The sequence below is a fragment of the Leptodactylus fuscus genome, chromosome 10 (genome assembly GCF_031893055.1).
Source record: "Leptodactylus fuscus isolate aLepFus1 chromosome 10, aLepFus1.hap2, whole genome shotgun sequence".
NCBI lineage: Eukaryota > Metazoa > Chordata > Amphibia > Anura > Leptodactylidae > Leptodactylus > Leptodactylus fuscus.
The window spans coordinates 56,239,042-56,257,493 of record NC_134274.1 but is presented as its reverse complement, the minus strand read 5'-3'; the positions used below and the strand labels follow the sequence as shown (position 1 = coordinate 56,257,493).

The 18,452-nt window shown below is 40.3% G+C and overlaps 1 protein-coding gene across 1 annotated transcript in view; it reads right to left on the bottom strand.

Moving 5' to 3' along the window:
• Positions 1-2,154: 2,154 nt before the first annotated feature.
• The window catches only part of LOC142219094 (uncharacterized), a 35,829-nt gene continuing 19,531 nt past the window's right edge, over positions 2,155-18,452 (bottom strand). The window contains exons 3-8 of the mRNA XM_075288058.1: positions 13,883-14,044; positions 12,302-12,488; positions 10,114-10,262; positions 8,010-8,128; positions 4,748-4,858; positions 2,155-4,294 (exon numbers count right to left, since the gene is read on the bottom strand). Of these exons, the coding sequence (XP_075144159.1) occupies positions 4,276-4,294; positions 4,748-4,858; positions 8,010-8,128; positions 10,114-10,262; positions 12,302-12,488; positions 13,883-14,044 (747 nt within the window). The 3' untranslated portion in view covers positions 2,155-4,275. The remainder of the gene's footprint in view (positions 4,295-4,747; positions 4,859-8,009; positions 8,129-10,113; positions 10,263-12,301; positions 12,489-13,882; positions 14,045-18,452) is intronic.

Sequence of the window (18,452 nt, the reverse complement as noted above, 5' to 3'; positions counted from 1 at the left end):
ATGAGGGACACTTGCTGAAGCTGTATCAGGACTTGGCACCTTCTACCCTTCAGAAGCGCCGGGTGCTGAAGCCACTTTTGGATTACCTGCGAGCTAAGGGGTTTAACTATGCCTGGTTATTTCCCTTCGGCTTTTCGGTTCCTCACAATGGCAAGAGATTGGTGGTCCGTATGCCTCAGGACTTGGAGCGCCTATGGGGAGCTCTGAACATCCCTCCTATCACTGTTCCCTCTTGGATGCCGGTGCAGGAAGAGGCGCTACAGTTACCGGCGACTTGGCAACTTCCACAGAGTTGCTCTGAATCCCTGGATGCTGCGTCGGCCTCTGCTGAAAGTTGATAGCTCCGTTTGCCATGTTCTTTCCAGATGGTTGCGCGGACTTTACTTGTTTTCATATTGGAGTTTTTTCTGGTTTGCGACTCATTTCATTTTGCTCTTTTCACTCATCCCCCCCCCTCCTCCCCCCTCACTCTTTTTTTACCTTTTCCTTCCTACCCTCCCGTCTGCCTCACCCCCCTCCTTTACCTTTCTCTATTTTCAAATTTTATATTGATATTGTTATTTCTGGCCTCTTTATGCTGAAGCGCATCTTTGCGCTTGGGCCTGGTCCTGACTGTTTTTTGTATACCATGGACAGCTTCTATGGATGGTCATGGTCTTTGGTCTTATGCTCATTTTCTCTGCTGTTCTTTTATTTTGCCTATGGTACTGTTGTTGTTCTCTGTACTTTGAAAAAATTAATAAAGTTTGAATTAAAAAAAAAAAAAAGCTTATTTGATTCTTGATAAAAGATAATTGAATTTACTGCCTCCCCTGCTGATGCCCCAACTATTGATCACATGACCAACTCTGTTGTACCTGCAATAGGAGTACGGTGGAGTCGGCGACATCACCAAGAGCCGAAGCGACAACAGTGGAGGCTGAACACAGCGAATTCCGGCCTCCGGCACTCTGCAAATCTAGTCATCACGGGCCTTGATGACCTAGATGTATTAGGGTGAATTCACACTGAGTAAACGCTAGCTTATTCTGAACGTAAAACACGTTCAGAATAAGCGGCGTCTAAAGCAGCTCCATTCATTTCTATGGGAGCGGGGATACGAGCGCTCCCCATAGAAATGAATGGGCTGCTTCTTTCACTCCGTGCAGTCCCATTGAAGTGAATGGGGAGTGCCGGCGTGTACGCTCCGGCATGAGCAGAGCTTGCCGTACACGCCGGCACTCCCCATTCACTTCAATGGGACTGCACGGAGTGAAAGAAGCAGCCCATTCATTTCTATGGGGAGCGCTCGTATCCCCGCTCCCATAGAAATGAATGGAGCTGCTTTAGACGCCGCTTATTCTGAACGTGTTTTACGTTCAGAATAAGCTAGCGTTTACTCAGTGTGAATGCACCCTTAGTGATCAAGCTTATCTAGTACAGGGAATGCACTGACAACCTTTATTTTCCCTCTGTAAAACCTTTAAAGAGTACCGTTCACTACCTCCAACATGTCCAGCTTTTAACATCAATTAATAGGTTCTTTTCCACAGATTCAACCAGTTGGAATGTCATCTATAGTCCCCACCATTCCTGAGCTGTGCTGTTTGTTTTGGTGCCTGATATGCTATTTAGTCTCTGTACTGTCAAGAGGGCGGTGTTAGGAGGAGCAGACAAGGGGGATGACTCTGAACTCTGACATTGTCTGCCTCTGATTGGAGCTCTGAATAACCCCCCCCCCGCCTGACATTACAGAGCTTACATAGCACATCAGGCACCAAAACTAACTGCGCTGGTTACTTGGGAATGGTGGGGCTAGAGAGAAAATTCCAACTGTGCTGGAATCAGTGGAGCAGCACCTATTGACAGATGCTAAAAACTAGAATTGGTGGAGGTGGTGAAAGGTCCTCTTTGAGCCTGTTTCAGTTGTCAGTCACTGGCTATAAGTAGACATGTTCACTGAGGGTTGCTGAAAGTAGTGACTTGGAATACAAGTATATTATAGTTGCAGAATTTTTCTTTATGCAGCTATTGTTTAGTTACATAATCATATCAGCCATGAAGCTCAGTATAAAATACTATAAACTACAACTCATATGTTTTATATGTAGAGGTTTATTAAACATTTTACATATTTTACAATTTGTAAAAATATAAGTCGATACATTTATAAATATAAAATACTCATAGGATATGCTTGTAGAAATGTAGACACGGAGTAAGAGTTAATTTTATAAAAATTATATGAAATGGAATGTGAGTATGTAACAATGGTATATAAAATACTTCCGAACCAACGAAGTGAGACTATTCACAGAATAATCAGGTTAAACAATCTTTTTGGCCACATAAATAGCCAAAAAGATTAGAAAAGATAAGAAATAGGAATATAGCACTTACATTTTACACTTCAAACAATTGCACTTGTATAACATGCACCTAACTCCCCCAGAGAGATGAATCTGCTACCCAGGACAGTCAGTGGTTTCGTCCATCTACATGTATACCCTCTGTATACTCTGCCCAGCTCATGTCATAGTATAGATCGGAATGACTGGAAAGAAGGAACATCTGTGTCTATCATATGTAAATATTCACCCATATACCTGAGTATGATGCCACAGCAATGCTAGGAGAATATGGATGAACAAGAATATTTATGGTGAAAATAGCAGCTACCATGTAGATAGATTTTTATTAATTTATGCAAGATATCTGGCGGAAAGGATCTGGCTTGATGAAATCCAACATGGTCAAATATTTGTTTTCCTGAAATCTGCTGATGGGGAAGAGTTAGGACATGCCATAGAAACAAGGTTGTATGGGCATCTATGTCCTAACAGATACCTTTAAATGTTTTATATAAAGGAGTCGGCTACCTTATATCAGAATGAGAGAGAGCTGAATAAAGATAGAAGTAACTTACTAATATTTAGTCTTCAGAAGTTCTGCGCCATTTACCTTCTTTCTAAACCGACACCCACATATCATCCCCAGTCATCCCCGCCGCTCCCATCTGCTGATAGATTGGCACGAGACACAAGCCCATCTGTCAGCAACCCTGTCCCATGAACTGCACCTGTGCCAGTTTCCTTCCCGGATGCAGGTCCTGCACGACCAGGAAACTGGCGCAGGCACAACGGATTTCAAAGGTAAGTGCTGACTGATAGGGTTGTGTCATCTCTCCTTACATTGGCAGTATTTTGCAACAAGAGCACTGGGGCTATCTGGGGACAAGATGTAGATGCGTAGGGAAGAAATATATGGTGCGCATGATGTGTATGTTACTTATATCCCCATTACCTGTACTGACTATATTTAACGTAGCCTTCACTTTAATATGTTTGGATAGGTACAGCGTCTATGTTGGCCCTAGAACTCAGTCTGGAAAAGAAAAAGTTAATATGTAAAATAGCTGATATGTTTCATTTAAGTATACAAAAGTATAATGGTAGGAGAACACATCTAATAAATTCCTATATATAACACGTATCAGGGTCAACCTGTATAGAACACTGCCACCTATGTACATGTAATATTTACATCATAAACAATGTACAGTGACATCAATATATAATATATACTAACATTATCAGTGGTTCCAGTCTCTGAAGTTCAATGGTTACATGGTAGGAAGTGTAAAGTGCAGGATTATATTTGAGAAACTCCCTAATATATTATTATTGGATTATGAGCAGTAACTAACCTATATTAAAGCAGAGATATCAGACTGACATGTGAGTCAGCAATGGGCACAAAGATTGCTGTTTATGTCTGCCTGTTGTCTATCTTTGGCTCAGCAGACACACCGCGTCTGTCGGAGAAGCTGTAGGGAATATGAGATGTTTGCGGCCTTGCTGCTCTACTATCTGACTGCACCAGCTCATAAAAGAAGTCATCCTAATAACAAATATATTAGGCAAGAGCTGTATATGAAATGTTACGATGTGCAAATTTACACCGTAAATCTTAATTCTTACCCTTATGAAATACAGTAGGACCACAATACCATCTGGGATTGCTTTTAGTAAAAATAAGATATTATGGACCAAACCAAATGTGATCATAAGGGTTATAGGTAATAAATAGAAAGAGCACTTCAAAGGATCACATATGCAGAATACAGAGCGGGTTGGTTTCATTCACACATAACCATGCTTCCAAAATATCTATAGAACAGGAACTCAGCCTTATAAACTACATAACATACATTTTCAGAACACATTTCCCACATTTCAAAGTCAAACATGCCGATACATTCTATACATCTGTCTTCTATATATTCTTTCTGTGTATTCACATATCATCTTCTTTCCTGCAAAGAGACAAATACATTGAGATTATAATATGCTTATTGCAATCAGATTTACTACTGCAAACAGTGGCATAGCTATAGGGGTACAGACAAAACAATTGCTAGTGGGCCATGCGGCCTCAGGGGGGCCCAAAGGCTTCTTTACAATATAAGAAGATAAAAGTATTATATATAGCAAATGGGGCCATGTTACAGATTTTGCAATGGGGCTCAGTCGTTTCTAGCTATGCCTCTGCCTGCAAATATTTTATTATATTGCCTATAGATCATATACTGCCTTCTATGAGCTCAGCAAACAATTTAGATATCTCTGGTGTCTGTAGCCAGTAATAAACGCACAAAGATCTGAAGGTAGATCTTAAGTAGTAAATAGCTTAAATGAAATTGTATTAGAAATTTGCATAAAAAGTTCATCACTTGTTATTTCCCTAAACCCATGAAGATGGTATTTACCTGTTTAAGACAAATAGACTGGACCAGGCGTTTTCTCGGTTTACATTCTGATCAAACACAATCATGGAGTTTCTGTCTCTTCTCTTTATCTCACCGTGCACAATATCAGGCCTAGGGGGAGAAAGATCATTGTAGGGTAGTACTGTATTTTTTAAGCGTAAAACAACAAGGTGAATGTGAAATGTTATAACAGTAATAATGATAAGTGAATCCACTTGTGTATCAGGACGTGTCAGGGTATCTGGAGGTGCCGGAGACCCAGTGGAAAATATATCTACAGTCATCATTTGTGATTCACATGTACACACATTCCAGTCTTAACCGCACGAACGTAGTCATCCTCTTTTTATATGAATATGAAACTTTGTTTTTAGTTGTACAACATATGAATTTTTAGAGAAATGCTTAAGGTGTCCACAATACACCACACAACTATGGGGTGTCCCACAGACAATGATGGGGTCTTTGTGCTTGTTTGTCCTATGGTGTCTACAGTCTTGTAGTAAATCCAGAAGAGAACAAAGATGTCAATCTCTTTCTCATCTGCTTCATCTTGTGCTAGACACCTGCTAAGGAGAGGGCTAAGACAAGTGTCGGGGATTAATGATTTACAGGACATAGAGAGTAGACTCCTGCTCCAGTCAGTTGTCTTACAACCTGTCACAAGGCAGTGAAGGAGGAGGAAGGGGCATGGCTGAGCTCCTGAGATGCACAAAGAAAAATTCTTTATATATTTCTCAGTAAGGCCCAGTTCACATCTGAGCTAAAAAATGACCCTGTATCTGGTTGTAATACAGGTGTCATTCACAGCTTGGGTAGGACAAACATGTAAATTTGTGAACAGATAAAACACAATATTTTATTTTGGGTACGTAACCGTAAGCAAAATAAGTGTTAAAAACGCTTGTGTGGTGTAGTCATTATAGTTCTGCTATAACGCAGGGTAGTGGTGATGGCTACTGTTGGCCACTTCTTTCCCTGCCAAGCCTGTCTACAAAACAGATATAGAACCCGAGACACGTAGAGGAGAGTAGCCTGATAAATAGGTCAGCTCTAATGCCTCCCCCCTAGTGTCTCAGAACCCTGTTAAAAATGTGCTGCCTAGGAATAAAAATCAGCAGGAACCAAAAAAATATATAAACGGGGAATTAAATATTGCGACTAGGAGACAATCAAAAGGGTAGCCTAAAAACAGGTAAATCTCAGGAGGATATTGTGCAGAGCAGTATAAGTATATGAGTGGTAGGGTCTTGGGCTAGGTGGCACCCCCAATGACAAGGAAAACGCTATCAATACTGTGGGAACACAATTCCTTTCTGCCCCTATGTTAATTCCCTGACACTAAAAACTGCCCAGCTATGACAGCAGCTATTCATCCCTAACCTGAAGGCTCGCTGTCCCTGCGCAGCGCCGTAATGAAACTCAATCTAGTGCCTACTCATAAATAGTTAATTAACCCCTTCCCTACGCATTTCGCCGATCTGCATTTCGGCTAGTCAGGGGTATCGTAGGGTACGTTATGTAGATAAAGAGGTCTAGGTATGCTCCCTAAAGCAGAGGCATCAGGCGGCCACCAGCTAGTGCCACCGCTCTGATGCCCCATGTGGTGCTGAGATGGCGGTCAATATGTTTTATCTGTTCACAAATTTACATGTTTGCCCCAGTTCACATCTGTATTCATTATTCCGTCTGGAGACCCCCGAATGGAATACCAAATTCATTAAAATGCAGTGAGCAATGAAAGCACATGGACCCTATAGACTGTAAGCATTACTTTTCTCTCCGCATGATTCGTGCAAACACCGTGCGGAAAACACACAGACCCCATTAGAGTCAATGGGGTCCGTGTGCTTTCATTGCTCACCGCTTTTTAATGCGTTTGGTAGTCCATTCCCCAAGCGGACTTCCCAAACCGAATAACAAACGCAGATGTTAACCAGGCCTTAACTGTAAAATGAGACATAATAAAACCAAACGAAAAAAGAGGAAGAAAAGATTTATTTTGAAACATTCTCTAATGTGCTTTGAAACATTTTTGAGCATTCTCTATGTTAAGCGTTCTATTAATAATCTGATGAGTTTGCAATAATTACGTTAAAATAATTCCAATGAATTAATATAAACTCAAAAGGGTCAAAAAGTAACTGTTAAAAATGTTTCAACACAAATCTGCGGAAACGCATGGAATATGCTGCCGTCTGGGTTTTCTTTATCTTCAAACAATAGAAGGAAATTCAGAGGTTGACTACAGATGTTAGTGTGACAGTATGGGGTTGTTTGAAGAATATGTATATATAGGTTATTTCCTTTCAGCTCTTGGACAAAAACATCACTTCTTTCTGTTATATGAATTATGGGCACAAAAGGATATCACACACCCAAGAAACACTGAACTGCTAGAAATGTGGAGCTCCATATGTATACTTAGAGTACAATGGTTAGGAGTAAAAAAACAAAAACAAGGAGCTGGAAAACCAATCACAAGGAAGAAGGATCTGTGAGAGCCAACAAGACCAAATACACTGGACGTCAACAGGAATCACGTGAGCAGAGGGATTTTTAGGGTCATTTTTTTCTAATTGAAATCCTACGTATTAGGCTATTCGTGACATGACTATATGCAGAAAATCTTAGCACATCTTTGGAGCGGAGCAGTAATACATGGTACAGTCAGCGCCGCACCTCCCATGAGGCGACCTGAAGCAACCGTTTCAGGCGGCACTACGCCAGGGCCCCGGGGAGGGCGGCATTTTTGCTTACCTAAGCCAGTCCAGAACAAGCTGTCCTGGACTGGCTTAGCGTCACTGTCACCGAGCGGTGGATTGGGGAGGCCCTGTGGACGTAGCGCTGCTCCAGCGGCCTCCCCTCACGCTCAGGCAGAGAGCAGGTCCTCTCCCTGCCTGCTAACGCTGCTCCGCCATGCCCCCCTCTGCTCCGGGAAGGGGGGGGGGGGCAGCTTTCTGTCGTTCGCCTCGGGCGGTGAAAAAGGTAGGTTCACCCCTGGGTACAGTACAAGGACAGGTTTCTGGCACGTTATATAGGAAATCTACACTGGCAAAGAATTCTATTCTGGTGCATGGGCATACATTTCATCTATTAAGAGGCTTCTTGATTCATCTGGAATGCCTGGAAGTACCGTAGTTTACACACCCCACAGGTGTGAAGTGTGACAACCCTTGAACATTTTTTGCGCAATATGTTGGTGGTACATAAACCACAGGCTACAGATAAAGAGATGAGCACAACATGGTATTCAGTTTACCTGTACAGTTGAGGGCAGGATCTCTTTAGTGATGCTGAGGATAATCCCAGTCTATTCTGATTCTTATTTTTGGTTTTCTTAAGAAGATCTCTGACTCTTCCCCATGGATGGAGATCAAGCTAAAAGACAAGAATAGGAACATGACAATATGTACAAATACTGAAGAGAACCCTGATATGTGGCTACTATTCAATAGCGTCCCTATAACTCCTTAAACTAATAATATAATGGTTGAGTAATATTTATACAGAATGTAAGGCCATGAGATCAGACCACACACTTAGAATCAGATTTGATCCAGTTCAATCTTTCCGATGGATAATAAGATGTTAATAAAAACATGCTTTGTTATTTTTGCGTCACACATTCTGATAAAACGTATTTCACCCAGTGCGTAATAATATATTTCGCGCTCTGGAGTAATGTTCTTACTGGAAGCTATTTTCATTTGCTGTATTGGATTTATCCAGTGCTAACAATCGAATCCTGCCAGAGAGGTCATGCAGTGTAGAAAAGCAAATAATGAAGTGCAGGTTTAGGCTTGTAGAGAAATACTGGAGGAATGTCTGAGCATGCAGAAGGGAAGCAGACGCTTTACATTGTCTCAGAAGCATGGCTCCTTTGTGATCACACTTCTAAGAGACAGACTAACACCTGGTACTATCTTCATAGTAATATCCTTACATTCATTATTCTGGCTTCCGACTGCTTGAGGCCAAGGCCCTACTTAGCGAGCAGCAGAAACCTATTGCAGTTTTTCCTGCAGCGATTTTCACAGAGAGTCCATAGAGTTTTTACTCTGCGGACTCTCTTCTTTAGTTATACCTATATTGAAAACACCAGTGTTTCGGTGAGTATAATGGACATGCTACGATTTACAAAAACGCAATGGGTTTGAAATTGCAGCATTTCCGCTGCGCGTAATTCTGCAATATGTGGATGGGATTAGCCAGAATAACATTCACTTTGCAGGGACTGTAAAATGATGCAGTTTTTGCCGTAGCGTTTTAGCTACAGCAAAATCACGGCATTTGTGTTTTTCAGACACAGGGATACCTAATGTGTTTCAGGTGTTTCAGTAATTTCCTCCTTTTATATGTATTCTAGGGAAAGGGGAGAGATTTGAATTTTTTAAATAAATATATATATAACATTTATTTTAATACTATATTTATTAGTCCCCCCATGGGGTCTGATCAATAATGCACTGTATTACAATGCTAATGCATTGCAAAATATCGGCACTTTTATTACAAGCTTAATAGAGCAGCCTATAGTAGAGACAAGCCTGAGAGCTTTCAATGACAATGGATCTTGTTTTGGGTGCTTGCGATCCTCCCCAAAATGGCGGCTGGGAAAAAACTTTGACCGAGGCTTGGGGGCATTAATTCCTGCAATCAGTGCAAGCACTGATTGTGAGTATTAGTGCAGGGTCTTTGCTGTATAATACATATAATATATTTCAATGGACTCTGTACATATGGAGGTATTTTACTCCTGAAGCCTTGCAAAATATATCAACATGCATACAAATTAATAAGACAAAGCACGTACTGCAGTCCACGTAGACTGTGAGGCTCCAAAGAAGCAATGTAAGCTGCAAAGCCTGTACAGATTATATTACTATGTAATATTCTTTAAACAGACAACATAATATAAGCATCCTGGTTCAAGAAATGTATTAAAACCATTTGGGAAAGTCACTTCAAAGTCTATTTATTCAGCTGCATGTTGTTTTATGCAGATGTTTAGTTCGAGCACCAAATGACATTTTATGTATGCACTTAATATAGCTTTCCTTGTTATCATCTGCCAAGTAATGTAAAGGTATTCCAAAACGTAAAATACTGATTTTATTAGCAAGTAGTAGCAAGCCGATAGAAACATCGTAGATATTGTTATATACTTCTAGATCTTCAGCAGTTACACCCTGTTACCTAACTGAGATCTATGGTTGGCAAAACATATTCTTATCAATGTCTTTTATGAGAGTACATGTAGGTGATGAACCTGTATATTAGGTAATATTTTAATAATAAAGGAACAGTAAAGACATATGAGCCAAATACATTACTAATACAAATCAATACAAGAAATAAGATACCTTTTTCATATCTTGCTCGGCTAAGGGGTCATTGTAATTCCTGTCCCACATTGACTTAATGTCTTTGTCGTCACATTTCAATTTAGTAAAGGGTTTCCTTACTCCCAGTATTGATGGACTTCTCCAGCCATCTGTCTGTGCCAGATTTCCTAAAACAAACCATAATGGTAATAGATTACATTTTTGACAATACATGAACATAACTTAAGCAATTTAATTGTATTTATTTTAATTGCATTAGATAGCTGTTTATAGTGGTAAAACTAAAGGAGCAAAGCAGAACATTTGTATTGCACAAGAGACTCAAAGCACAGGGAGTATTGAGGTGTAGGGGAGGTAATGGCTGCCGTACAGGTGCTCATCCCCAACATCCACAAGGGCCAGTTATTTCACAAGAAGCCAATTTACCTATCAGTATATTTTTGCATGTGGGAGGAAACTGGAGTGCCTGGAGGAAACCTACACAAACATGAGGAAAACATTCAAACTCCATGCAGAAGTTGCCCTTGATCTGATTAAAACCCAGGACCCCAGTGCAGTAAGGTAACAGCGCTAACCACTGATGTATGTATCAGTGTACTGCAGTATTAATGTAACAAATGGCAAGTTACAGGCAGGGTTGTATGTACCAAAAAAGTACTGTAGTCTCTGCATGTTTTATGGGACCTGCAGAGTTACTTAGTCTTATATACATATAGCAAAAGCAACATACTAGTGCCTGTCACACATATTTTCATTCGCTCAGTTACAGGGGTATTCCTATCTTATAAATTGTTGGCAAATCCCTTTAAGAACAGTGAAACCCAAGAGTTGGCATTTATCATTCTCTTCATCAGGGAAGAAAACTGTCGGTCAGTTGCATATCTTTGGCATATAGCCCTGATTTGCATCTAAGATGTACCATATCAGTGATTTTTTTTCCCTGCTCACCATTCTTGAAGACTGTGGTCAGAGCGGGACGAGAATCTAGGTGGGCCAGGTCAGGGATGCCTAAACCCATCAGATTTACTATAATTTCGAGTTATACCATAAATCTACGCCAGCCTGTCAGTCACAGGATTTAAGTTTAGGAACCTCCTGAAGTGCATCAGAAATAGGTTGGTGCCATCTAATGATTCAGTTGCAGTTAGTGCCAGTTGGCCAGTGGGAGAATGGATCAAGACTGGTGTAGGAAATTCCAGTTTTAGTAAATTCCCTTTAGTGTTTTTCCCTTGCACAGTGGCAACAGTCCACCTGGCTGTGCAGGAAACTACAGCATAGACTTGTTCAAGTGTATGGGGCCTTGCTACAGTTCCCTGAACAGCTGGGTGACATGAGTGCTGCTGTGCAAGGGAAAAACAATGAAGAGGTGGATGGAGTGTTAAACCTTCACTGTGGCCCATCATTCTTAGGATCAGTGAGGTTCCTAGAGTTTGGAGCCCCAATGATTATAAAGACTAAAGGCCAAACTTTGTAGAAAATATATGTGTTTTTTTTTTTTCTTCTTCCAGATTTTGCTGTTTTTTGGGGGGGGTTTTAAGCCAAAGCTAAGATTGTTTTTAGCAGAAGGGGGATCTATAAGTACTTCTTACATAAATTCTCATTCCTTTTGAAGTTGGCTTTTGCACAAAAAACAGCAAATTCTGCATCAAAACCTTTTTTTTGCCACATGTGGCCTCTGCCTTAGGGCTCATGCACATGACCAATTTATCATGGAATGTAATTGGATGACACTTGGAGTGACATCCGTGTGCTATCCAAGTGCAATCTGTGATGCATTCACGGCTACAGGGCTTTCAGGCTCATTCTGTCCCAAAAACAAGGAGTAGAATAAGGCCTGCTCTATAATTATCTGTGTTATCAGAAAGGAATGGATCTGGAAACCCCATAGACATGAATGCATCATGGAATGTACTCAGATGTCATCCAATTGCTTTCCATGATCAACTCGGCCCCCAACTTGGTCATATTCATGGGCCCTAAATGTGGATGATGATTTGATGAATGTTAGGTTTTCCAAATTATAATCAGGAAGCCTAATGGAGGTGTTGTGTCATATTATATTCTGCACAGGTACCAGCATAACTAACGTATACATCAAGCAACATTCTGCTGTGTTCCGACAATATAAAACTCATCCTCCATACTATTGTTCTCTTGAACTTTATCAGGGTGTGTTAAAACAGACACATTCAGATAAGAAACCAACCTTTGTAGCCAAACTTTTCAGAGTTAACGCCAATTTCTGGGATCATGGAGAGGTCAGATTGGTTTCCACTTAGCACAAACATACTATGCGGCCGGTTCCTCCTTACAGGAAAATGCTTCTTAGATTCCTGGTACGAACTGAGAAAAATATTTGCAGCTCCACAGGAGCAGTGCTGTCCAACGTACTCCTACACAGAGAAGAGAAAGGAGTCATGCAAATGTTACATGTCAAGCCTTCCAGTTAGTGTGGTGATATCATATGCCTACATTGCTGACATTCCAAAACTAAGCCCCATCTAATGGAATTCCTGGATCTCTGACTTACCATTTTCATTATATGTTCTCAGGGTTAAACAGTCTTTGTGATTGATTATTTGATAAATTGACTACTTCACTATGACTTAAAGGCACATTTATGAGGATCACCTGAAGGATGTTTGCATTTCAGGTTCTCTCACTTGTGTGTAACATTATCTGCTTTTTACTTCTAGTAAGTGGCATAATGAAAAACATAGATATATATATATATATATATATATATATATATATATATATATATATATATCTCACACACAGTATTTGTACAAGGGTGTGGAAAAATGCTGCTCGGTAACACTAGGGTTCACTCAGTCTCAGATTTCACTTAATACTAGTGATATAAGAAATCGCTGAAAACCAGCGGACCCCATTATGGTCTATGGGGTCCGCAGGTTTCTGCGTGTAACTGCTTTTTAAGCGGACAGGGTCTTGGTCTTTTGGCCCCCATGCAGGCCTGAAGGACGGAAACCCAAACGATAGAGTGAACTTAGCATATGAATGCTTTCAAAAACAGAGGTGTTGATAGTTTATCCTCATTAAATAAAAAATGAAGTTAATAAAGAAAGGAAAACTGTAAATCCCATCAATATTTGGTGTCACCCTTTGTCTTCTAGGTACGCTTGCGGACAGTTTTTGAAGGAACTCTGTAGGGAAGTTGTTCCAAACATCTTGAAGAACTAAGCGTAGATCTTTTATAGATGTAGGCTTGCCCCAATCCTTCTGTCTCTGAATGATGTTGTGATCAGGGCTCTTTGGGGGCCGTATCATCACTTCTAAAACTCCGCCTTCACTTCACTTCAAATATTGATAAAATTGGAGTTCTCTTTTGTTCAGTCACTTTGCATTTTACACATTAACACTTCTAGTTTTGAAAGCATTCTTACCGTGCAGCATTTATTCTACTTCTGCCTAAAATTTTTACAATTTTACAATGTTGGGTAATATCTTTGTTGAACCCTGATGGCTTTAGATGTCTGGCAATAACCCCAGGGGTAAAAAAAAAACCCAGAGATAAATAAAAAATAAACCTCTTTATTAGGATTTGTAATAGAAATGGTGACAATGCATTATTTCAGCAGAGGGATGTTTGGCTCCTTCCATGGCACCGTAATATAAAAAGCAACATTTTCCATAAGCCCCTATATTGTATAGTTGTACATTGGCTGCATTAATAGTCCCATGCCAATACAAGACAGGACAACACTTTATTCCTCATCTCATTACATTGTACAGGAAGTTATCTAGAGATCTTGATACTTCTTACCTCTTTCATCTGTTTCACTCTATCCTCTTTCTGTAACGTGAATACTTGCTTTTGCAGTTTTAGGTTATGTTCCTGAAGTTGTCCAATTTTTTCTATTAGCTGACAGATATGCTCCAAATATCCAAGACCTGATCCAAGTGCTTTACTTGCTCCCTGGTTGACCTGTAAATGATTTCAGTAACTTGTTACTGAAGACTATATAGAATAGAGGCAGTATCAGAATGTATTCTGTGGCATTATGTTCATCTTGGCTCCTATAGATTTGTTGCAGGTGCTGTTACTTTCTTAAAGGGGTTGGCACATAAATAAGTACTCATAGATCAGACAGAACTTAAGTTTACAAGAAACCATTTAAGAAAAATGAAATGCTGTTTGCTATTTCCATACATACTAGCGTTCTTTTGAGTCCCTCTGAGAATGTCTACCTAATGTGTCCATGTCCGGTGGTCACACATGCTCAGTGCTCACATGCTGGTTTTCTTCCCACACTCCAAAAAGACATACTTAGGGAATTTAGATTGTTAGCCCTACTTGTTATAAATCCAAGAGGACTAATAATAATTTTCTTGTACACAACCAAGAAATTCCATCTAAGATGCAAGTCAGACAATGAGAATTAGCACACAAAAAGAGGCTGAAACCGAACAGATTAGGTCAAGATTCAGAGAGAAAATCTAGATAAGAGCTATGCGCACTAAAATAAGCATGATCTAGGACAGTAAATATTTAAAGGGGTTTTAGGAAGAAAAAAAATATTATTGTTTGTACAATTAGAAGTTTTACAATATTCCAATATACTTTGTATAAATTTCTCACAGTTTTCTAGATCTATTTTCCTCTGTCATTCTAGATTTACATCCAGTGAGTAAAAATCAGTCCCTGGTCATGTGATGTACAGTCCATGGTCATGTGATGGACACACAGGTACACAGTTCGTTACAAGGCAGATGTCTTATTACTGTAACAAGCTGGGCACCTGTGTGTCCATCACAACTTTGGACTGATTTTTATCCATTGGCAGAATGAATGACGAAGTCAAGATCTAAAAAATTGTGAGGAATTGGTATAGAAAGTATATTGGAAAATTGTACAAGTTTTCATTATACACTTGCTGAAGCTGGACAACCCCTTTCAAGTGTGGGTCATTCCCTTCAAGTAATGGCTATTACTTTCCAAAATGAAAAACTCGAACTAACAGCCATTACTGCTCCTATAGAGGTTAACATCACTGAAAGGAAAATCTAAAGAGGAAACCAAAGCATTAATACTTAGCCAAGCAGATTTATCCTTCCACAAATCTCGAACAATTGGAGATAACCCCTATAGGTGCTAAACTGGTTGCTCTCTTGGAAAGTTTTGAAGAATCAGCTGTCACTAAGAAGAGGCCGAAAGGACTCAATAGAAGGAAAACATCAAACCTGGGGGCTTATACATTAATTTTATAGGCTTCTTTTATTCCCAGGTGGAAGTCTACTTTAAGTACGGTCTCTTGTATAATATTACTATTAGCTACCTGTGCTACAACTGATTGACACAAAGGAAGGGACAACCATTCCAGGCCCTTGAGGAATCCAAAAATGTCCTTTTCTGCCCGTCACACTCAACTGAGATTTACAACCAAGGTGGTTCGGAGAGTTACAAGGAAATGAAGGATCTCTGCTTTTAACTAGATAAAGAGTGTTAGAAGGTTACATCAACAAAAGATGTGTAATGATGCATGGCATGACTGACCTCAGGACAGAATTCTGGGAAGAAGTAGATTTACTTCTGTGGGGTGTGCAGCACCTTTAACCTTTCTGATGCTAACAGCTAATAACTCCTAGCCCAAGGGATGTTCCCGATGAAGGTCTAGGAATTGTATATCATATCTTGTTCTATCATGTCTTCATATATGGTTCCATAGCAAAAGGGAAGTCCCAGTGTGCAGGTATCTTGTAGGCTAAATAACTTGGTAAATGTCAATAAAAGTGTGTTTAAGTAAGAAATTTATGGTGGTTCTGCTCATAGCTCTGGAGACTGGAGCCATGTATTCAATCCCATTCACGTATGGATTTTATCCAATAGCTAAAAAAAGAAAACCATACGATTAAAAAGGACCTGTCACCAATTGCAAAGTTTTGGTTGGTTCACATGACCATGTCTGTTTGGAACACATCAGGATGAAAAAAAAAAAAAAAGTGTGGGATGAATTGGAATTTCAATATGCCCTATCATTTGTCTTCAAGTGAGGAAACTCCACATCCTACTGGGAAAAGAGGAGTCCACTGTGGAGATAGCCACCCAATATGTGTCCACCTGCACCAAATGAGGGGAAGATGAGACCCCAAGAACTATTATACCTCAAATCACTAACCCACCCACTACCCCCCCCCCAAAAAAAAATAAAAATAAAAATAAAAATAAATAAAATCGATGGGATCAAATTAAGTCCCGACACTATCACACTACATAAAGTACTTTGATAGAAGGATACAGTGCATGTTGTGAATGGCCACCATCATCTCTGTGACCTACATTAGATTTCAAAGCATTTCTCATTTACGGAGCACACATTCGCTTTTCCTTGCTGCCAATGTCATCACCTTGTAAAAATATCGGGCTGATTTGTGGAAACAAGCTGTGCTCATTTCTTTTACACTCTTCATCTCCCTCTACAAAAGCAGGAAGTCAACTCAAAGCTTTCCCATAACAAACGCAATATTAGGGAAATGCCAAACCAATGACTTTCCGTTCACTTCATTATGTGCGGACCAGTGCGGAGATCAAATGTTCAACAATAATACCACGCAGAGCACATGATGAATGCAGAAGATTTCCAATGAAGTTCCGTTCTGTGTGTGGAAGTATATTGTAATGTTCCTAATTAGAGATGAGCGAACAGTGAAATATTCGAGATTCGACATTCGTTTCGAATAGCCCCTCAATATTCGACTATTCGAATGAATATCGAACCCCATTATAGTCTACGGGGAAAAATGCTTCTTTCAGGGGAAGCCATACTTCGACTTGGCCAGCTCCGGTGTAGCAGAGCTGTGTGCTCAACACTGCTATATCTGAGATCGGACCAGAATGGAGACTGCTGTGGACCGATCTTAGACTCCACCTCCTCTGGCAGAACCAGCGTTGATTGGCCAAATGCTGTACTCTGTATGGCATTCGGCCAATCAACGCTGGTCAATGCAATCCTATGGGAAAAAGTCAGCTCCCGCGTATCGCAAGCTGACAGGGATTCCGACGAGGTAGAGCCCCAAAGAGCTGGGTGAGTAACATTCCCACCTAAATAAAGGTAATCCCTAACTAACCCAGCCTGTACATCTATCCCTGTCTCACAGCCACATAGTTCAGTGTCTCATATGAACCAAATCTGAAATCCACTATTCGTTTAAAGTGGAGGTCACCTGATTTAGCCAGCCAATTACTTATTCTGATTTTTTTTCGATGCCTCCATTGTCGTAGTTCCTGTCCCACTTCCCCTGCACAGTTATTGTTGCAAAAAAAGCACAAGGGAAGGTGGGAGGGGATACAAATTTTTAGTGCGTTTTCCTCGTGGTATTCGATTGTAATCGAATACCTCGAACGGCCTGATATTCGATCCAATAGCAATTCAATCGAACGCCGTTTGCTCATCTCTATTCCTAATTTATCTATCCCACAATTAAGTATCTTCCCTCTTACCTTTATACTGGATACATGTAAAGCAAAGTCCACACCTAAGAAATTTTCCCTGAAATGGTGACTCCCTGAGTTTGTGGCACTAAAGTCATATATTGTTATTTTACAGGTGTCCAACATGGATTTACCGACTGGTTAGATCAAGAAGGCATGCTAGAATCGTGAAGTACAAGGAATCTCCTGGTAGCAGTTTTATGGTCATTCATGTAATGCAAATACAAGTCCACCAGGGCAGATGCCTCTCCTACCAAATGCATCTCCATTCTAGATCAAAGAGTTGGATCCCCATAAAGGGACACCTCTATGTGTTGTTTACAAGTCCTAATAAGACAATCGTTTTAAGGCTAAGGTAGTGAGCTGCAGCCAAAAAGCGTTGTGGGAAAAACCGTGGTCGAAACGCATCATGGCTTTACCCATAGTGTTTTTCACAGAAAATCTGCAGCGTGCTCCTTTCAATTGTATCTATATGGAAAATGCCAGGTATAACTGACATACTGCGATTTACAAAAACACAACCGGTTTTGACATCACAGCCTGTCCACTGTGATTATTTTTCTGCAATGTGTGGATGAGATTAGCCAGAACGCCATCCATTTTTCTGGATTTTACGCTACAGGGGGCTCTGACCTAAAGAAGTATTCAGATAAATAGAAGTTAAAAAACCACACATGCATGTTCAACCTGAAGCTCCATTTATATGGGGTACTCAGACCTAGTGTTTGTGATTGGTGGGGGTCCAAGCAGTCAGCTTCCCAACAGTTGTATAGTTATCCCCTAGAATATGAACATATATCATGGGGATCCACTTCTACATTTAGTAAAGTGGATGTTACACAGGTTATCTTGAAATGAGTTTCATTTAGGTAGTCTACCAGAATATGACCTGACCATTGTCCAT